This window comes from Anabrus simplex, chromosome 5, assembly GCF_040414725.1.
Source record: "Anabrus simplex isolate iqAnaSimp1 chromosome 5, ASM4041472v1, whole genome shotgun sequence".
NCBI lineage: Eukaryota > Metazoa > Arthropoda > Insecta > Orthoptera > Tettigoniidae > Anabrus > Anabrus simplex.
Window position 1 is genome coordinate 409348195 of NC_090269.1, and position 23800 is coordinate 409371994.

The window sequence follows — 23800 nt, forward strand, 5'->3', positions numbered from 1 at the left end:
TTATGTTTCAATCTAATTTTCTTAGAACAAAGGTATCCCCTAACATGTTGTACAGTGTTCGGTTCTAGTCTTGTTATGTTTCAATCTAATTTTCTTAGAACAAAGGTATCCCCTGACATGTTGTATCGAGTAGTGTTCGGTTCTACTTGTTTAGTGATCTGAACACATCAATCAATGTTCTGATCACATGTTAAGGTTAACGACATCGAGTGCAGTGTTCGATTCTAGTCTTGTTATGTTTCAATCTAATTTTCTTAGAACAAAGGTATCCCCTAACATGTTGTATCGAGTACAGTGTTCGGTTCTACTTGTTTAGTGATCTGAACACATCAATCAAGCACAGTGCAGTGTTCAGTTCTAGTCTTGTTATGTTTCAATCTGATCTTCTTAGAACAAAGGTATCCCCTAACATGTTGTATTAAGTACAGCGTTCGATTCTACTTATGTAGTGTTCTGAACACACCAAACAAAGTTTCAATCACATGTTGAAGTTAACGACATCGAGTACAGTGTTCAATTCTAGTCTTGATCACTTATTTTGTGTTCTGAACACATCAATCAATGTTCTGATCACATGTTGTATCGAGTACAGCGTTTGATTCTACTCTTCTTATGTTTCGCAAGTCTAAACATGTACAATAATGTTATCGCTGCACGCGCTTGCCTTCGCGATGCAGGTTTAAACTTGTTCGATATAAAGCTATGCCTTGACATAAGAGGTGGAGGAGGACGAGGAGGTAGAGAAAGAGGAGGAGGAGAATGATAAGGTCTTAACAGCCTATGTATAGTCGTCATTGTTTAAAGATGGCACCTGTCAAAAGGATTTTTCAAATTATCCACCACCACATTTCAGCTAAAGAGGGCAGCAGGGTGCTCTGTTGATTAAGCACATAGAATTTCAATTTGCTCTCCACCGCATGCATAACAGCAACCGTTATCTTGCGCAGTAGCCTCTAAGCTAGCTTTCTTCATAAGAGTAGCCGCCATCTTGTGCGAGCACCCCCTAGGCTCTCCCATAAGGTGCTATGTATAGCCGCCATCTTGCGCAAGCATCCTTAGGGGGCGTCTCTAGCCATCTTGTGCAAGGATCCTTAAGCCGCCTCATAAGAGCAACCACCATCTTGCGCAAGCATCCCTAGGGTGTCTCATAAGGAGCCTTGTATAACCGATATCTTACGCAAGCATCCCAAGGGCGTCTCATAAGAACCTATGTATAGCGATCATCTTGCATAAGCACCTGTAAGGAGTCATGTATAGCCACCATCTTGTGCAATTAGCGTCGAGAGATGGCTGCTGTAGAATTTTTCTCTTTAAATTAGCCGCCACCATTTTTCAACTAAAGAGTGTAGCACTGAGGTTTGCGATGTAAGATGGCGGATGACAGCTGACAAAAAGCGCGTGAGTTTGTTTACTAAACAAGAGCACGTGAAATTTTTCAATTTGCCACCAGCACATTTCAAAGGTATCTAGCTAAATATGGCAGCACGGTGATCTCTTGATTAAAGATGGCGGATGACAGCTAACAGAATTTTCAAATTGCCCGCTACTACAGAGAGCAGCACGGTGCTCTGTGGATTAAATATGGCGGATGACAGCTGACGAAATTACCCGCATGATAGCAGCACAGTGCTCTATTGATTAAAGATGGCGGATGACAGCTGTCAGAAAAGCACGTGTTTTGTTTCCAAACAAGAGCACGTGGAATTGGTCGCCACCACATTTCAAAGGTATCTAGCTAAAGAGTACAGCACTGAGGTTTGTGATGCAAGATGGTGGATGACAGCTGTCAAAAAGCACGTGAGTTTGTAAGGCATGTGGAATTTGCCACCGGCACAAAGAGGGCAGCACGGTGCTCTCTGGATTAAAGATGGTTGATGATAGCTGTCAAAAAAAGCGCATAGGTTTGTTTGCAAACAAGAGCATAAAGAATTTTTCAAATTGCCGCCACTACATTTCAAAGGTATCTAGCTAAAGAGTGCAGCAATGATGTTTGCGATGCATGATGGCGGATGACAGCTGTGACGTACCACATTTCAAATGTAAGTAGCTAAAGAGGGCAGCACTGTTCTCTATGGGTTAAAGATGGCGGATGGCAGCTGCACGTGGATTTGTTTATCTCGCGCTAGTGATGTTAAGTTTGTAGCATTAAGGTTTAGGCCCGCGAAGATGGCAGCGCTGCGGATGACAGGTGACGAATTTGCAGCTACTGCGATAAAGAGGGCAGCACGGTTCTCTGTAGTTTAAAGATGGCGGATGACAGCTGTCAAAAAGCACGTGGATTTGTTTATCTCACGCTAGTGAGGTTAAGTTGGTACCACTAAGGGTTAGGTCCGTCAAGATGGCAGTACTGAGGTTTACGATACGTTGTTGTCTATCAAAAGCACGTGGCTGTCAAAAAGCCCGTGGATTTGTTTACCTCGCGCTAGTTAGGTTAAGTTGGTACCACTGAGGTTTAGGCCCGTCAAGATGGCAGTATTAAGGTTAGCGATGCGCTGTTGTGTGTCAAAAAGCACGTGGCTGTCAAAAACACGTGGATTTGTTTACCTCGCGCTAGTTAGGTTAAGTTGGCACTACTGAGGTTTAGGCCCGTCAGGATGGCAGCAGTGAGGTTAGCGATGCGTTGTTGTCGATGACAGCTGTCAAAAGGCACGTGGTTTTATTTATATATTCAAATCTCGCGCCAAAATTCAAATTTCCCGCCAAAATTCAAATTTCCCGCCAGAATTCAAATTTCCCGCGGGAGGAGGAGGAGGCGGCCGAACCATCGAATTATACTACTGGCGGCAATTCGACATCTTGAGTACATAGGTGTCAGCCGAAGACAAAGCTCATTATTATCAACAATGAGCGTAATGCAATTGTTTATCTGTTTTATGGCCCTAAGACAGGCTAGGCTACCCATTCCATTTACTCCGGCTATGGATATTAGGGCAACTGAGGTCAAGGGAATCTTTAGTTTATCAATCAATCAATCAATCAATCAATCAATCAATCAATCAATCAATCAATCAATCAATCAATCAATCAATCAATCAATCAATCAATCAATCAATCAATCAATCAATCAATCAATCAATCAATCAATAAATCAATCAATCAATCAATCAATCAATCAATCAATCAATCAATCAATCAATCAATCAATCAATCAATCAATCAATCAATCAATCAATCAATCAATCAATCAATCAATCAATCAATCAATCAATCAATCAATCAATCACTCAATCAATCAATCAATCAATCAACCTCGATCTGGTATATTCCCTATCAATTGTTACCTAGTGTTTTCTTAGATGATTTCAATGTGTTTGGAAATGCATCGAACACTCGCTTTGATTAATTCATCCGTTCTAAAATTCCTCTTCTTACAAAGGAATATTCAGCCGAACTGCCCTCTGAAATTTCAGTTCATCATTGTTACCTTTAAAGGTACGTTTAAATATCTAGGTAAAGTCATCACACTGCGTCTCTCCACTGACAGCTCGTCTCCTTGTTCCCAGGTCTTCCCAGCCCGAAATAAGCAACATTTTCGTAACATAACCCTTTTATGGGTATTCACTAATGAGAAATGATGCTACTTTCCTTAAAATCTTTTCCAATTCTGGTACGAAGCAATCCTGATGCGGGTCCCATACATTGGAACCGCAGTTTTCTTTGTGTCTACGCAGATACCCTCTCCGATACATCTTTACCCTAAATACCCTCATAACCTATCACGAGAATTGAACCTTTTATTTACAACGTCGTTAGTGTAATTACGCCTATGAAGACCATTCCTTAAGTTAATATGTAACTGTCATTCGGATATCTCACACGGTGAAAATCCTGAAGATTATTATATTTTTGTAGTTTACTGTTCTTCTATAAAACTAATATTCAGGTAGAAAGTTGTTTTGTTGTTCCTAATATTGCTGCACCACGCTATACTTATCAAAAGAGTATAAAACCTTTGCTCTTTCCGAATAACACCGAACTAAAATAATTCTCTCTTTCCCGTGATGTTCGCACAAACTAAAAAGCTGGTAGGCAGGCTCTCAGAGAAAATTGAACGTCACCAGCTTCGACTTGCGTATAGGAACACTAAATCCGAGATGAATATGTATGTAGCAATTACTTGAAAATATGAGAAATAAAGTAGTTTGATATCTACTCTAGTGCGCTCAGTGTCCAGTATTCGGGAGATAGCGGGCTCGAACCCCACTGCCGGCAGCCCTGAAGATGGTTTTCCGTGGTTTCCAATTTTCACACCAGGCAAATGCTGGAACTGTACCTTAATTAAGGCGACGGCCGCTTCCTTCCCACTCCTAGCCCCTTCCTGTCCCATTGCCGCCATAAAACCTATCTCTGTCAGTGCGACGTAAAGCAACTTGCAAAATATATATCTACTTTATATTACTTTCCATCAAAGCAGTACAAGATTTATTGAAATTCAGAACGGCGTTACGAACGGGACCTCGACTGCTCCAAAATTATTTTCCGCTGCAGTGGAAGAATTATTTAACCCGCCATCCGTCTTCGGGGAACCTCAGCGCTAACATTAGATTCTTCAACTAGCTAGAATAACGTAGAGGGGCTCTGTGCCCGACAGCAGCGCTCCTTGTGGAGGCAAGTGCATGAAGGGCAGCCATGTTTCGAGTTGCCAAAACAAAGCGGGTTGGCGCGAGAACATATGGTCAGGTGACAAGGAGATTGTGCTTGGTAACTGAACATCGTAAGTTTTAAGAAGTGAAAAAGTTAAATTCTCGTGTTCAAGAATGCCAGCCGTATGCTCAGCGTACGGCTGCACTAATCGGAGTAAGGTGCTGCGTATGTATGGTGATTGATAATGTTCCCGTTTTTTGACTTATGAGAAGTTATGATTCTTAGTACCTGTTTACGTTTTTCTCTTGAGAATTCATTTCGTTTCCACCTGCTGTTGGTGATGTATGATTCACTGAAGCTTGACATTCAGGGACTCTCCTTCCTTTTTATCTCCATGATAGTCCTGAAGGCTATGGGTCACGCTCTGTGTCTTGTGCTTTATTGTAGATGCCAGTCGCCTTAATATCTAAAATTAGGCCATACTTCATAATGGGCAACTTTCAAGGTTACCTTACAGCTAGTAATCTCACTATGATACGATACCATAAATAATTATAATAAACAATTATAGTGGTACTCATGGGGATAAAACAAGAACGCCATGACACCACATCCCTGGCGGGTCTTGTCCTACCAGCGACCGCTGCTCAGACCGAACGCCTGCAGATTACGAGGTGACGCAAGGTCAGTTCAACGATTCATCTCGTTATTCTTGGTTTTCTAGAACGATGCAATACGTATAAAAATATGATCAGAATAAGGTTGTAACCTATCATAGGATCCTTTCGCTTAAAGTATTTCCGTCATAGATATTCATTTATGCCTACGGTTTTATAGTAATTTACGCTTAACCACAACAGCCGAGCAGTAAAACTCTTTTTAGATTTTTCAGCTAGTTAGTATGTCAATGTATGAAGTTTCTTCTTATATACTTTTCGAACTACCCTATAATCATCTGATAGTGATATTGGCCTCGCGCCCCAACATGGATGAAGTGGCGATATTCGCACTCTTTTATTAATAATGATTTATGCTTTCGGCCAACGGTATTTAATTTTACCCCAGCGATTCTATAATGCACATTTTCAACATTTTTATTCATTCGAGAGACACGCCCCCTTGTTTATGTGACCACTGACAAGAGGGGCAGCACTTCTGCCTCTCTATATTATTCTAGCTCGTTGGAATTTTTCGAGCCGCCGCTTGTTATTCTCTTGTTTTACTGGCCTGTGCTGCCGCCTAACTGACCACTGATGTGTTAGGAATTGAATAATGCTGGCAGCGGCTTTCACACCAGTCATCAGAGTGAATTAGACTGCTGTTTGTGAAGTCATGAGCACAGCGCTGACACCTCGACCGATGATGTTAGTGAAATTCAGAATAATTCATCATTGTGTTTTGTTGTGATTATTGAATAATCAGACTCCGTGTGTTAACATTCAGATTAATAAGTGAATGTTGAGGGTTCTTTGTTTATTATCTCAGTGCACGGGTAGTTATCTGTAGTACATACTGTACTCAGCAATAAGGGATGGACCGTTCAGAAGCTCAGGTAATCTAGAGGCTGTTAGAAGAATCTGATTACGACATAGATATTGGTTCTGAAGAGTTAGAGTGTCCAGTTGATTCAGACACTGATCAGTGCAATAATAGTGGCCATGGTAGTGGAAACAAACAATCTGCCAATGAAGGGTAAGGAATAACAGAACGTCTCGTGGAGGACCAAGAGACCGTTTTGCATACTCATTCAGCCCGCCAACAGACACGTAGGAGGTGCAGAAATATAGTTGTTCATTCACCTGGAGTCAAGGGAGATATTGTAAAAATTCAAACACTGTTCTTGATGTATGGAAACTATTTTTCCCTGATGAAATGATTGGAGAAATAACTACGTACACAAATGATGACCTTATAGAAATTCGAGGTATCTAAAACGGGGAGAGTGATGAACTGATGAAACAAAGGCCGCTTTAGGTCTGCTCTATTTTGCGGGCAAGCAGAAATCGTCGCACCATGTTGTTGCGGATTTATGGAGTAAGGACGGGACTGCACTAGAGTATTTTCGACTTACAATGAGCTACCGAAGGTTCCTGTTGTTGTTGAGAGGTCTTCGTTTTGATGCTGCTAGGACAAGGTTGGCAAGGAAAGCACTCGATAGACTAACCCCAATTAGAAATGTGTTTGAAGATTTTGTACAAAGATGTGTGAAGAGCTACAGCATTTATGACTACGCTACAGCTGACGAAATGCTCGAATCATTTCAAGATAATGTAAATTTAAACTGTTTATGCCAAAGAAGCCGGCCAAATATGACCACAAGGTATTTTCTTTGATATATTCAAGGATGTTTTATACATCGAATATGGAGATTTATGTGGCCCAGAGTGCCATCGTCAAGACACTCGTCGAACCAATCGAAGGGTCGGGATGGAATGTTACAATGGACAATTGATCGGTTCCACTTACACATGAACTTCTTCACCACTAAAACTTGAGTGTGGTAGGGACACTGAAAACTATAAGGTAGAACATCCACCTGAAATTGTAAATACGATGCAACGGCCTGTAAACAGGAGTCTATTCGCACTCGAACAAGATTGTAGAGTTGTTTCGTATGCTCCCAGAAAGAGCGGAAATGTTGTTCTTGTTTCAAGTATGCATGATTCCAATGACATTAATCCAACTACCGGCAAGGAAGAGAAGTCAACAATGGTGACATTCTATAATCTCACGAAAGGAGGTGTAGATATCGTTGATAAGATGCAGTCACAGTACACTGTTGCCAGAGTACGTTGCCGTTGGCTACTCAGAATATTTTTACACTTTTAAATATTTTGCAACACTGACAGCAAAATGGACGGGGAACATTTTTAAAAACTCTGGCATTAGATCCCACAAGAAACCATATGGTGGCAAGAATTTCAAAGGAAGGACTTAAGAACGACCTGAAGATTCGAATAAAGAAATACCTCCAGTACCCGGAAACAAAATGTTCGCATCAACCCGTAAAGAATAGGGAGAGGGTGAGGTATGCCTACTTCTGCCCGATAAGAAAAATCGTTTCTCTACAGTTCGGTGGAATTCTGGCGAGGCAACAATTTGTGGTGAACATGCGATAACCGTATGTCGTCAGTTCTATGGCGAGAAAGAAGCCATTGATGTCAGCAGTGAATCAAGCAGCAGACTGGAAAAACGTTCAGAATATTAAAGTACGCTTATGTAATTATCTATTTCCCCACATACAGTATATCATTATGCATATTTAACAACATGTGTGTGTGTGAACAGATTCCCTACATCTGAAATAATATTTGTCGTTTGATTACTGCACTAGCACTTTATTTGTATAATGAGCCATTTCGACTTACTTCCTTTTGTATTTTCTAGCCAAATGTGATAAACACAGTAAAATTAAAGAAATATATTCCAAAATATGACAAAGATACTAATAAAAACTTCCCAGCAAGAAAAAGGTGCGACTGATATACGTGAGAAAAACGTGAGCGTCGCGCTAACACTTCGACCTATTACGTGACATTAGTAGGCTCGACCGACGCTGGGTTAAAACCTTCCAATGGACAGAGAATCGCTTAAAGTAAATAAAGCACATTTGCTCATGAGTCCTATTCCTTCACTATAAAGCCTGTATCGGGATCTTCGTCTGAGAGGGTCCCTTGAACGATTTCCGGGTCCCTGGTGTGTAGCGGGTTTAAATCGCATCTGATTCCTTCTTCTGGATAGGGGACTGGTTGTTTGCGTTTGTTCCAACGTTAGTCTCTTCATATTCGGACAACACAACACAAAAATACGCTATAGTAATTACGTCTTTCACACACCATTTTGGCATGAGGTCGGGCATGAGACCCAAGTCCACGTGTGTGATGGTGTTAACCGTGGATTAGCACCTTGATCTATTGGCCCGCAGGATGGCAACATTCTCAAAAGAATACGGAGATCAGTGTGACTAAGTTTCGATATGAATCCTATCATCTTAATACCCAGGAAAGAGACAAGCGGTTTCTAATTCCAGCCTGCTGTAGACCTTCAAAAAGTAGATGTAATAAATTCTTCCTTTCCAAGTTCCTTTTCCCAGGGCATGATTAGGACGAATATAATTCTTTGAAATACGTGTAACTGCCGGTTCCTGAACAATAGCGCCGCCTTTACTGTTCGAGTGTTCTTCAGTTCTTACGCAAGTAGCATCACTAAACAACTTCATGGTACATTCATCAGTTACTGATAATGTGCTTTCCCGAAGTTTATGGGATACATTCGAAATAATGTTGATTATAACGTACCATTCATCTATATACAAATCATAAACAGACGAAAAATTGTTATTATAACGTCGCTGTAACATTCTCGTATGTGTTATAATTCAGTTCAGACGTCTACTTCACTAAGGATTGTTTATTTCATGTCAGATTAGCGCTTACTGCAGATCAATTTGTGTTTTGGGAAAGGCAGCTCATACAAGTTGTTCACTTTGTGTCTACCCTGTCAGTCATCGATCAAAAGTGCGGAAAGATTTCCTGGGACAGATCAGCTTTTACGCTGGACTCAGCATCCATGTGTTTTCTTTATCTTTTGGTTTTGCTCATGTTGTTGATAAATATAGTAACCAATACTTGTACTTCAATAGACACGATGTCCAAATGTAAGACAGAGCTTAAAAACTCAAGTAAAATTAACCCTCCAACGTAAGTTGTGACTTTGAGTAATAAAAATAATCCATTATGCTGGAGGTTGAATGCAATGACTATTTCTTCGATTGAAGGAATAAAGTAACACTTGAACATTAATAGTAATTTTATGACTACCGCTGTTAGGTGAATATAATTAATCAAGAAATTTATTTCATGTTTTGTGAATCAGGCGTAAGGCAACATTCAAGGAGAAATGGACAGCATGAACGCCATTCTCAACTTCCTTCTTCTACTGCTACCGCTGTGTCTGGTGAATGGAGCGGAGTCTGAAACGTTCTGCTCAGCGATAAATGGCGAGTCCTTCCGTTACACGGTCCGCAGCCGAAGGAATGAGACGAGCCACCGCATTGTGTCGGTAAGCAACAATCAACATCTGACATATAGGGTAAGGTGTGGATTCATCTATATATACGTATGTAATATATTACTGAGAATTAAAAAAAAATAATGGTATTCCTGTATCGGTCATGTTCACAGTAACCAGGAAATGTACTTTTGAATTTTCCGTAATTTATGTCTGTCTGTCTGTCTGTCTGTCTGTCTGTCTGTCTGTCTGTCCGTCTGTCTGTCTGTACACGCATCACGAAAAAACGACTGGAGGGAATTTAATGAAAATCGGTATGTAAAGTCGGGGAATAAGTCGCTACAATGTAGGCCATAAATAATTTTATTCACTCTGAATGAAATGGTAGTTTAGAGGAAGGCCTAAAATTTAATTCTCAAATATTTATGTTACTAGTGGTCCTCTCGATAAATACTATATAACTAGTGTAATATAGAATTGCATTTTTGATCATTTATGTCTTATACATTTTTAACGTATCGGCTATGATAATAGAGATATTCATGAATTTTGATTTTTGTTGCCACGTCCATATCAACACCGATCCATAAAAAAATGTGTGAACAGAATTGAATGAAAATCGATATGTAAAGTCGAGAAATAAGGAACTACAGTCTACGCTATAAATAATGTTATCTACTCTGGTTGAAATCGTAGTTTAGGGGTAGGCGCCTAAAATTTTAATTTTTAGTTACTTATGATATTGGTCCTATCGAAAAGTACTACATAAGTCATGGAGAATACAATTTCCGATCATTTATGCCTTATTCTGTTTTACCGTACCGACTATGATAAGACCGGTGGTGGTGGTGGTGGTGATTATTGATTTAAGAGGAAGTACAACTGGTCAACCATCCTCTATATAACACTAATCAGAGAGGAAAATGGAAGGGGTCTGACACTCCGAAAGAAAGGATAACTCACTTTACATTTGATGCCCTAATATCACGGAGTCGGAAGAAAAATAAATGTGAATTCCAACAATATAGAAAGCTCATAAAATTGGACAACAAAAACATTAAATTGACCATTGTTTGTTGTGATTTGCTTTGTGTCTTCTCCTGCCTCTCATCTCCGATGGATGGGGTTACTGCTGCGTACCGAGTATAACCTCGTGCATGAATGTTGGCAGGAAGTAGCTGGGGAGTTAGATAATTCTCTTCTTTAGCATGACAATCCTCTGGTTCATAAATTTGCTGGTAACTAATGGTACGTAACACAGTGTTTCATCATAATATTCCAGGTACTCGATCCCTACGCTGAGGCACTGATTGTAATGAGCAGTATGCACACTTAACGAAAGGGGAGAGGAGTGCTCGCGGCTGTATGGGGCCTGGTAATTCAAGCTCTGGAACTTTGGACTGTTAGATCGGCAGTGTAGTGCTGTTCGTTAAAAGTGAGAACAAGTGCAATTTTTCAGTTGATCAAGTATTTATATTTTAGCATTGATTTTAATCGCGACCTTCGTACTGTCGCCATTGTAATGATCTTTGTTGACTTCAGTTTGGAAAATCATAAAGACAGTCTTTCTGAGGATGTAGAAAGGCAGATGGAGAGTGAGCGCCTGCCATTATAATGAAAAATGCCCAAATCGATTCTGACTGGGAGTAGACAAGTGGGCCTACCATTATAATGAAAACTCCCCAACTGGATTGAGACTGGCTTCACATGAGGAAAGACGTATGGTGACTTCAAGTCGCGTTTCCGGGGTAAGGTTGAGAGCTATGCGATTTATTGCAATCCTACTCACAACGTGTTCACTACTTACGAGTATACTGTATACAGTGTACAATTCCCTAGCGAAGCACGGGTACATCAGCTAGTATGCAATACAAACAGACAGGTATGTACGCATGTATCGACTAAAACCTGGTACATGCACTAAAAATCACAAAACTCGCGCTGTTATAAATGAAGGAGGGAATCTGACTTTATTTTGAGAAATTTCGTAACATTGATGAATTTATGAGGGTTATATTTTAATACATACATACATACATACATACATACATACATACATACATACATACATACATACATACATACATACATACATACATACATACATACATACATACATACATACATACATACATACATACATACATACATACATACATACATACATACATCTTAATTGGAGACTGTTATGCCTTTCTGCGGTCAGTCTGCAAGCCTCTGTGAATTTACTGGACGACGCCACAATCCTCTACTTGTAACTAGTTCTGAGTCAAACCATCGTGGTCTTAGTCTCCCACTACCCCTCTTACCCTCCGTAACAGAATCCATTATTCTCTTAGGTAACCTATCCTCCTCCAATCACCTCACATGTCCCCACCAACGAAGCCGGTTTATGCGTACAGCTCCATCCATCGAGTTCATTCCTAACATAGGCTTTATTTCCTCATTCCGAAAGCTCTCCTGCCATTGTTCCCGCCTATTGGTATCAGAAATCATTCTCGCTACTTTCATACCTAGCTTATGAATACGATATCCTTAGTCCACCCAGCTTTCACTCCCATAGAGCAAAGTTGGTCTGAAAACAGACCGATGTGAAGATACTGTAGTTTCGTCTGGAAGATGACTTACTTCTTACAGATTACTGTTGATTGCAAGTGCGAGCTCACTGCTTTAGCTTTTTTGCACCTTAATTCGATCTCACGTACTATACTACCATCCTGGGAGAAAACACATCCTAAGTACTTGACATTATATACCTGTTCCAGGTTTGTATTCCCAATCTGACATTGAGTTCTCTTGGATTTCTTACCTACTGACGTCAGTCTTCGGAAAGCTAATTTTCATACCATACTCAATGCACATACTTTCAAGTTGCAGGCTTTTGCACAATCTGCCATTAAAACCAAATTGTCAGCATAGACCAGACTGCTTACTACATTTTCACCTAACTGAATGTCCGGCTCCATGGCTAAATGGTTAGCATGCTGGCCTTTGGTCACAGGGGTCCCGGGTTCGATTCCCGGCAGGGTCGGGAATTTTAACCATCATTGGTTAATTTCACTGGCACTGGGGCTGGCTGTATGTGTCGTCTTCATCATCATTTCATCCTCATCACGACGCGCAGGTCACCTACGGGTGTCAAATCGAAAGACCTGCACCTGGCGAGCCGAATATGTCCTCGGACACTCCCGGCACTAAAAGCCATACGCCATTTCATTTTACCTAACTGAATCCCTCCCTGCAACTTAATACTTACCAGCAGATGATCCATGTAAACTGTGAACAATAAAGATAAAATATTACAGCCTTGCTTAACCTTTGCTAGTGCCCAATTATCAACACAAATGCTTTGATTGATTTTAATTGAATTGAATAATCTACACTTAATCCCATAGTCCCGCAGAACGGCGAACATCTTTTCCCTCGGTACTGTGTCATATGCCTTCACTAGATGTACAAAACATTAACAAAACTGTGTATTCCTCTAGTAGCAATTTTCAGTTACCTGTCGCATACTTGAAATCTGATCCTTAAAGCCCGTTTGTGGTCTGAAACCACACTGGTTTTCACCCAGCTTCCTCTAAACCACTGATTGCACCCTCCCTTCTAAGATGCCAGTGAACACATTGCCTGATATTCTGATCAATGAGATACCTCGATAGTTGTTACAATCCTTCCTGTTCCCTTGCTTATAGGTAGGTGCAGTTACTGCTTTTGTCCAATCGGAAGGTACTTTACCAACACTCCGTGTCAATATTACTCCATGAAGTCATTTCATCCCTGCCTTCCCACTATACTTCACCATACTTTAATAATCTAAAGTTTTGTTAATTCGTACACACCAATGGCAAAATACGTGTATATAGACTGTAGATTTTAAATGAAACTCAATTCTTCAGTTAAATATTACAATATTGTTAAATAAATGATTTTACTTCTGTTCGAGTTTCAAGAAACTACTACATATATTTTTAAATTCTTAGTCAACGAGCTTTTAAAACTGAAATATTTGATACACGATAACCGGAGTTTTTTAATCCTCCCTTTTCACTACATCACAGATATTACGAAGCAATGTGTAGTTATAGATTTTTGGCCTCTACTTACTTAATTTTATCATATACTGCCATCCCACATCGCCTAGTACTGTGGTCCCGCAAATATTTCAACCAGTTCCAATTCAGTGTCCAGCCACCGTTCTCTCTCCACACCAGACCAGTTATATAGGATGAAAATATCCCAAAGGTTTTTAAATTGCACCAATTTGCTCTTGCTCTAACAGTAAGCTGTTCTACCATGTGGGACATGTGCTGGTACAGTATGTGTCAAAATGTGTACCAACATGGGCCACTCCATTGTTCATAGCTTTTTGGAAGGTGATGTACAAAGGTTGCTCTAAAGAACTCAAACAATGAATTTACCTTCTCCCGTAGTTCGGGAACATTCATAGCAAGGTCTTCTGCCTTGAGAACTGATTATTTTTCCATGCCCCGTAGGTATGCATCTGAAGCCGTCAGATTCGAGGAGCAAGAAGTGTTCGGGAATGAGGTTCCACAAGAAACTAAGCGATCTAAAAAGTGTAAATGATTTACCAGGGGTGTGAACTCCATCCCATCTTCCTGCATCCTTTGTTCTTGAAAGGGTATATTTCTGATGTAATAAGAAGGGCTCATATCTGGTACGAATGTGGTAAATCTGCGGTCTACCTAAACTATCCTTAAACACCCGTCGAACAGACCTATCGCTCAAAAAAAAAACAAAAAGCTTCAGCGATAGTCATAGTAGACTTCGCCTTGGAGACACTAAATCATGTTGGAGAAAAACAAACCTGGAACATACTGGAGATCCACACCGCACGACAAGGTATAATGTTCCGCCTTATTCTGCTGTGAGGACCATAAATCGAGAACTCATCATAACACGGAATTCACAATATGTCGGACTATATTGCTTGTTGAACGTGGACGGTAGATGAGCAATATTTTCTGAGTCGTTTGTTTTGCTGTATACAGTACAATGCACTCTACGATTTGTCGAAGTTTCTCTGACTTGTCATTATAATAAAAGGAAAATTTTAATTTCAGTAAAACGCGGAGAAGTTAATAAAAAATTATATTTTATTGTTGACCTGCAGTGAAATTTAGTTTAAAGAGCGAAAAGAATTATATCAGTACTTCCTGCAACTTCCGTGTTAATCATACTAAATACCTCGTAGTTCTCGCGACAGTTGTCAAGATCTTGCGATGTAGGCGATTAGGAAGCTTCTCGCTTTAATGACCACTTTTTGAAATCCAAAGTTTCCTGTGTGATTGTATTTGTCCACCATCAACAATGCTTTAATATGGAGTGCTTAGTTGATGCAACGGACTAATTTACGTGGCGTGTTGTGTTGTGTTGTGGTCTTATTATGGTGGGCCATCGGCCTATATTCATCACAGTATTAGGCGTCACCTAACACGGATTTTCCATGAGCCATGGATTGGTCATGGAGGGCAAATAACTTGGCCTGCCGGTTCGCCTCACCTTAACCCTTTAAGTTTTTAGCTTTTGTACATGTAAAGCCCATGATGTATTTGGTCCCCATAAGTGATGCGGATACACTACGAGAGAGCGTGTTGAGTGCCTGTGATGTAATCCGGCGACAGCCAGGGGTGTTCGAACGATTGCACGACTCCTTGTGACTTAAGGGGTAGGCTGCAGTGCAATGGATGTCGGTCACGTCGAGGACATGTTGTTGAGTAGATGAAAGGCACTGTGATAATTGGCAGTAGTGGTACTGGACCATAACTCCGAAGATACTGTGTTTGCGTCCAGTGTTTATAGGAACTTTATACCTCCGTTTGTTGCATGCTGCCTCCACTGTAAACATTGGAACCTTTTTAAAGGCCACCATGTAGATGTGATTTTAAAGTAGACAAACATTCTCCAGAAAGTGGCGACTTCCAAAAGATGGATTTTGGACTTTAGTAAGCAGAATCTGTTCCAAAAACGAATTGCCACGTGCCTCCACCATTAAATCCAATAGCTCCAAAACTCGTCTAAACATTACTTCCTCCTAAGGAACCTAGGCGCTGTCCCATGTAATTGGTTGACAATGCCGTGCCTTTTGTTCAAATACTTGCAGTGGATGGTGTAACCCACTGACATGCCTTCTGAACGCTAAGACCTAGCCAATTTCGTAATAAACATTGGTCACCTATTTATAATCGAGGAGTATGCAAGGGTACAAGAGTATCCTTTGAGTTTTTTTCAATTCGTTCAATGTACAACACACTGCAAACGACAAATGGCACCTCTGTTTGATCTTAAGAAAATCTCGAAACCTTTCTAATCTAGTCATCTTTATCTAATGTACGAACCGATAATGGATTACTGAAGTTACAATACTTTCTCTTCAGAAGTTTTTTTTTTTTTAGGGACTTTACGTCGCACCGACACAGATAGGTCTTATGGCGACGATGGGATAGGAAAAGCCTAGGAGTTGGAAGGAAGCGGCCGTGGCCTTAATTAAGGTACAGCCCCAGCATTTGCCTGGTGTGAAAATGGGAAACCACGGGAAACCATTTTCAGGGCTGCCGATAGTGGGATTCGAACCTACTATCTCCCGGATGCAAGCTCACAGCCGCGCGCCTCTACACGCACGGCCAACTCGCCCGGTTCTTCAGAAGTTACTGTGCTATTCAATCGTCCTTTTAGTACTTTATTCGTTTACGCCTAACAAGTTAGTACCGTTATCCTCACAATGCATAGTGTAGCCCTTCGGCTACACCAAATTTAAATTAGAATAACTGCTTGGAAAATACTGCAGATGGCATCACATGGTGGAGAATGAGATGAGGCGGCCTTACTGCATACAGACACAAGGTATGTCAGTTCTCCATACTTCACATCACACTATTTAGAAAGACTGAAGAAAGTGTTGTTAACAGGCAACATAGTAGCTCGGTAGACAAGAAAGTGTCTAGAAACCAGTAGCATAATATTTATTTTGACAACTTTCATACCTTGATTCACGTTATGTCATGTATGTCGAGAAAAGGCATACTTGCTCTAGGAAGAGTCAGAAGAAACAGAACACCAGATTATAACCAACCGTTATTTAACCAAAGACATTCATACATATTTATTTCTAATTGGAAACTGCATATATAAGCACGGTGAACAGTGTAGGTTTTTGCTCATATTAGAAAAGGAAAAAATATCTAGGAAAACGTTGTCAAGAATTTTTCAAGTATTTTTCCTTGATTTTATTCACATATCTCCTTCTTAACCGTTTTTAAAACTCCAAAATAAAAAGTCAAATGGATTTTAGAGTTAAACCATGATATAAATATCCTTTCACAACAAAAAGGAGCGTAAGGTGCAGTTCAATTATGCCACTGAATAGTTCGGGAAACGTATACTGAAAACTGGTTGATTACTGACACTTATTTATCGGAGAAGTTTCGTTCCCATTGGTGTAATTGTAGTACACAATCTTCAATGTAATATATCTAGATTTATTCTGAAAAAGAAAATCAAATTTTTCTAGACTCTAGCGGTCAAGTGAGGCGATACAGACTTCGCTACCCTGCACAAAATTAATTGCAACACTACATCCGGCAGAATATCAGTGATTAGAAGAAAGTCTCCAGACGGCATTGAGCGTCAACTTCAAAATATTTATGCAAAACATTCATAGCTCGAGTAATTTTACGTAAATTTTTTTCTATGAAACGATGTGAGAGTCTACTAAATTTTAAGTTTTGAATCCCTGATATTACTTACAAGTAAGTTCATAACCACGGGATCCTACGGGCACTACGATTTATTTTTCAAAGTGTATTTAATCAGATAGAAGACTGACAAATTGATCCTAAAGTCATTTCAATATCTAACAATTCTTTTCGAAAAGTGACTTATTGATTCACAAAATTCTCACAAGGATTTCTGGAAAGCCTGTTCTGTTCCATGAAGAAACTTGCCATAATCATATTATATGTGAGTACAGGGATTGTAAGTTCGTATCATGTCTTACCTTATAATTCATTGCCAGAAATATCAGCAACTACCAGTAGCAAATTCCTGAATTTTCTCCGTGATTTTCTGTGTGAAAGTGGGTGTCCTACGCACTCCATAAGTTCTTTTGTGCTGAAAAATATATCTTTCTCAGAAGTATAATGTCAAATATCTATGAGAACATATCGACATCTTAGACAAAAGACAAAGTCACCTCCGTACATGCCATGAAGGCCCTTGGACGAGTGGAAGGTAAAGGCTTCCACTATTGTTAACAGCGGCACGTGATGGGGTAGAATAGTTAGCTCTACGCCCGGCTGCCTTTGCCCCCAGGAATGAACCTGGTACTCATTTTTGGTGTGGGCTGATTGAACCTCAGGGCCATATGCACCTCCGGAAATGGAAATCTCGTTTCTTAAATTTTACGACTTCCTGACGGGGATTCGAACCCACGTCCTTTCGGGCGAACCGAGCACGCCTTTACCGCCTCGGCCAGACAGCCCCTGTTGAGTAGAACAGGACAGAATACTCCCATCAGCCAATTTCGGATCACCAAGAACTGGGGAGAGAGCAAACATTCTTTCTAATCAAAAGCGTGTTTTTATACATGCATTCTATTACTTATTACTATTCGTTTATCATCATCATCATCATCTGTTTACCCTCCAGGTTCGGCTTTTCCCTCGGACTCAGCGAGGGATTCCACCTCTACCGCCTCAAGGGCAGTGTCCCGGAGCTTCAGACTCTTGGTCGGGGATACAACTGGGGAGAATGACCAGTACCTCGCCCAGGCGGCCTCACCTGCTATGCTGAACAGGGGCCTTGTGGAGGGATGGGAAGATTGGAAAGGATAGGCAAGGAAGAGGGAAGGAAACGGCCGTGGCCTTAAGTTAGGTACCATCCCGGCATTCGCCTGGAGGAGAAGTGGGAAACCACGGAAAACCACTTCCAGGATGGCTGAGGTGGGAATCGAACCCACCTCTACTCAGTTGACCTCCCGAGGCTGAGTGGACCCCGTTCCAGCCCTCGTACCACTTTTCAAATTTCGTGGCAGAGCCGGGAATCGAACCCGGGCCTCCGGGGGTGGCAGCTAATCACGCTAACCACTACACCACAGAGGCGGACTTCGTTTATCTATTACTATATTAAACATTCCAATTCAACTTATTATCTATTTCCTTCCAATTCCTGTATTGTAGTTTCTTAAATGTATTTACTTAGTATTATCCTAGACGTTAACAGACAACATGTAACTTACCTTCCTTAAGTTGAATTAGTGTTTACCTTTGTGTCACAAGCCTTTATAGAATTACGCAACAATTACACCATACATTATGAATGAATTGAATGATTGCATGAATGAATGAATGCACTGGTCAATTAATGATTTCATGCTTATTACAACATTTCAGGTCGATTTGCAAAAGGATTCTGCACCACAGAGAAAGAACCATTCAACTAATGGTGACGTTGTTTTGGATGTTGCTCATACTTATCTACAATGTAGCGGCAAGGAAAGGATTACGCTGAGCTCCGTCGCTTCAAGTAAGTCAATCATTTATTAAATCTATAAAATATTGAAATTCCAGTGAACGTGCGGGGAATACAAAAAATTCCTTGTTTCAGCATACTGTTGTGAATCTTAAGACCCATTTTGTGAGTAAAATTTATTACTTTTGCTTATTCTACACATAGGCCTATTTCGCACAGAATGCTGTATGACAGATCCTGTCGTGTAGCTAGCGATGATTATTCCTGTGCCGTGTAAGAGTGAACAGTTCCCAATACCGGGGTAATTAACGTTGTGTTATTATTATTAATATTATAATTATTATCGTGAAGGTATGGGGCGTACGGAAAATTGGTTTTGAATATATTTCATCTCTTGCCAATTTTAAAAGGGAACTTGTGATAATTGTGTCTTTCATTAAAGAAGACTGAAATTTTTGCTACGTACATCACGGCATCATAGACTAGGTTAAGAAATTGTAATCCGTCTACAGATGAATAAAAGCAGACAGTCTCCAGGACAAGGAAATTATCCATAAGTGCAGGGATATGATTAGGAAAAAGTTCCAGACAGTAGACAGTCAGCAGATTTAGGGTATAGAAAGTGAATGGGTGGCATACATTGTTGTTGTAGTAGTAACAGAAAGGGAAAGCTTAGGATCAACTATTTCGCGAATAAAATGAAGGTTACATATAGGTCCTTTGAGCAAAATCAGGTTCCAGGAAGAACAATCCAGTTATTATATATCGGCAAATGGAGCCTTTATTTTAGGACTTAAGGACGGCAGAAGTATTTGGTCAGCAGCGTGTAAAGCTAGTTGGATAAACGGAAAATATCCAAGTTGAGGACATTGCTAAAACTGGGTGTGCTGAAGTTTATCGATATTTATACAAATATACAAAGCATGAAATCTAGAAATGCAGCAGGAATTGATAAGAATTCTGGTTAAATAACAGATACCGCCTTTGAGATACCTGTCGAAGGCGGTAATCACTGACTGTGTTCTCGACCAACACAGAATGACCTGAAGATCTTAACGGACCTCTCAATGCCAAATTGTTCATAGATTCATAATACCATTTATTATTATGGTACCGTATCTAAAATACAAATCTCTTTACATCTTTGCATGAAGGATCTGTGCCGAATGAAAGGAGAGTAGCGAAAGTATCCACAGTTTACAAAGGACGGGGTGATAAACATAAAGCAGCTTATTAGAGGCCAGACAGCTTCACATGTGCTTCGTGTAAGCTACGGGAACGCACTCCGTCTGATAATATGAGACACGTGTGAAAAATTACTAACTGGTTTGGTGGAAGGACACTTTAGTTCGAAAAAGTTTATTTCAAGGAGCCTCAAATAAAGGTTACTTATGTTTTCTTATACAGTGATGGTATTTAAGTTTGTATTATGCACGTGCATTAACATTCTCAAGTCTTCTGTGTTGGTCGAGAACACAGTCACTGATTGCCGCTTTCGACAGGGATCTCAAAGTTTAACCATGATGTTGGTAATAAAGCGAATTGTACAATCAGTGGTCTGCGCAGCTCAACATTCATTCGTGGTAAGATTTCCTCGAAATTGGTTCACTTAGATTGGACTTAATGGTACAGTTCAAAACGTTCACACAAAGATATGACCGCCATAAAAGTACATCATATCGAACTGTCATTGAATTACTGTAAGAGATAATTAGTATATCAACAAAATAGTAACATGAAAATATTATTAATTTAGGCCCATAAGAAGTATAAATTTTCTTCTTCAAACAGTAAAACTGTAACCTCAATTCAAATGTGAGTTTTCAGTCGACTTATATGATGCTGGAGTCCTTGTTTTTCAGTTGAGAGAGATCCTGAAATCTGCGCACGTACAAGGGACAGGGTAATAAACATAAAGAGAATAGTTCAAATATATGAGACCCTCACAACAATTAACTGATTCCATTGCAAAATTATTCATAGGTCCAAAATATTATCTTAGAAATTTAATATACACCAGCAATATTAAGTCCAAGTGTTCTCAGATATTGTAGAAGTCTGCCTTCGGCCACGCATTCCTGGTACCTTCCAAAAACTCTTTCAGCTCATCGATGGCGTCGATAGAAATCTACGTAAACTTTCTTCTTCTTCCTGGGCGAATGGTCAGTTTCCAGTCTTTCAGTATTCCAAGATATCTCTGCATTCTCAATCTGTAAGTGATGCAAGAGTTTATAAATTGATGGATGATCCTGACAGATAATTTTATTCATGCGGTTGTGCGACACCTCACACGTATTAGTTGTTCGTGTTAAATTGGATAGTACTGTTGCGGAAGGGAACAGAGGTGCTATTCGTCCTCTACCATGCCATCTTTCTAAAACATAATTTACTTCTAGGTACTCGCTAATCACCTGTAAAACGTGATCAAATTCAACTCTAAGGATTTCAAATGCTTTAGGTACCCGGTTGACAGGAATGAAGGGCAAGGCTAACGGTTACTGGAACTGCGCACGTAATACCGAATTTTCCTCATCCTGATACTGTTCCACTAATCCTTCCTTTTATACCCTTATCCATAGGCTTTGTGCAAAATTAAACAAAAACAAAGCGATATTACAACTTGAAAATGCCTCTCTAACAGCTGACATGCATTCAACTTCGTAATCAGTAGAGACATAATCTGCTTGAAGGACTTCATTATATTTTTCAGAAATGTTGTATTTCAGGACACGAAAAGTTTCATCGTACGTTACTTTAGTGCGTCTCTTTGTGAGGGCAAATATTACAGGGAAGAATACATCTTGCACTCTGCAAGGGATACTGTATAATTGTGGTGAAATTTTGGGAGCAACTCTGAACGTACTGTTCTCTGCCTTGATTATTCGTAAGTTACGGTCTGAGCTGAATACAACTACCCCTACCCGTGTGTCTAGCTGAAGTAGTCATCGTTCTCCATTTGTAGTTTCTTTATCAATTTGAGGCGTATCTTCTAAACCTTCTATTGATGTTGGATAGGGAGGTACATTTTTGGTTCTTATGCGTATAACAGTCCTCTGCAACGTTTCCTTTTTTGGAAGTTTCACGTTAGTTTCACTTAACAAATGCGTTTTTTTACTATGACAGGAGATGGTTCCCTAGATCTCTTACCTGAATTTTTAATTCCTTCTTTAACTTAGGAGGCTTTACAAGAGCCCCAATCAGGAGCATGTGTATGTTCTTCTTCAGACAACACTTGTGTTCTATTTACTTCACTTGCAGTAACAATCATGGCACCAAGGGTTTCCCGAAATACACACCTCCATTTCGTTCCCATTTTCATTGGTTTGTGTTTCAAATATATATAATCTTTATAAATCAGTTTCTTCCCTCCTCTGCCAGTTGTAGTAAATCTAGTTTTATGGTCCATTTCTGCATTTACTTATACTTGTAAATTTCACATGCCCGAAAATGTTACTGATTACCATGGATTAATTAATACTGAGCATATAATAACCAGGTAAATCATATTTTTATTGTGTTCATATGAGATAATAGAATAGGTAGAATACATTTCTTACTTTCATTGATCTGTCTCAGTCTCATCCTTGGCTTTGACAATATGAAATTGACCGAGGTATGAGCGATTCTAGTGATTCTATTCCTTATGCAGCCAGTCCCTGTTATGAATGGTGTGAAAATGTCGCTCATATGGTCGGATGTTGCATGCATTTCAGTGGGTTTAGCTGACTGGTATGTAACAGCAACTTCTGGCTCAATGAGGGAAGCAACAGGAAACTACCTCACTCCTCATTTCCCTAGTATGCCTCTTCAGTGACACCTAGGGTATCTATGACAGCTGTTGTTGGAGCTGTAGAGGATCAGACCAGCCTTCGGGCTGAATACCCAACATACAACATGAGATTAATCAAGAAGTCTGTGTTACGTTCTAGTATGACATAGAGTTCGGTGGCAATTTGGATTTCGTGACATTACGTCCGTGTGACATTGATGTAATGTGTAACAAAATGTCCGCGGTACGTTTTTGCTGTGAAAAAAAAAAAACGTCGGCAATAATGAAACTCAACTTGATGGCATATTTCGCAGAATTCGGGGAATTGTTGCAAAATTATGAATTTATTTCTGACAGTGTTGATCATTAGCAATACTGCTCAAGTGGATATGACAGTATGAAAAGGAATTGAAACTATCCCACTCGTATCTAATTGAAAAAATATCTGCTCTGTTTAGCAATGGAGTTACAATCATCAGCATCGAGAGAAGGCTACGAATTATTCCCTGGACTGGGCTTTTACAAGTTGCATACTAAAGCTGTGGACTGGGAAACTGCTCGTTCTATTTGTGTTCGAGAAGGTGGACACCTCATAGTCATCAACTCAGATGTTGAGGCAGACGTAGTGAAGAAATTCTTCTCCAGGAAGCCCAAGTTTACAGGAACCAAGTATAATGACTTTGTATTTGTTGGCGTACACGACTACTTGAAGGAAGGCCAATACATGGCTGTTACAGGTTAGTTATTTATCATTAATAGAATATTTTACTAAGGGAGAGGACAACTCATTTAACAACTTCACACAATAGTACTTTTAAATAATGTCCTTTAGCTCATGAATGCTGATACACCCGGAGAAAGGGAATGTTGACCACCTTCTTACCTGATAGCAGATAATGAACTTGGAAGACATTCGTGATTTTTTCTCCGATATAGACTGTTGGTGCT

General features: G+C 40.0%; 1 protein-coding gene across 4 annotated transcripts in view; it reads left to right on the plus strand.

Moving 5' to 3' along the window:
- LOC136875017 (hemolymph lipopolysaccharide-binding protein) overlaps window positions 1-23800 on the plus strand; it is a 97880-nt gene that overhangs the window by 51637 nt on the left and 22443 nt on the right. For all 4 annotated transcript variants that reach the window (XM_067148735.2, XM_067148734.2, XM_068227959.1 and 1 more), the window contains exons 2-4: window positions 9460-9645; window positions 19005-19137; window positions 23311-23589. In XM_067148735.2, the coding sequence (XP_067004836.2) occupies window positions 9484-9645; window positions 19005-19137; window positions 23311-23589 (574 nt within the window). In that variant the 5' untranslated portion in view covers window positions 9460-9483. The remainder of the gene's footprint in view (window positions 1-9459; window positions 9646-19004; window positions 19138-23310; window positions 23590-23800) is intronic.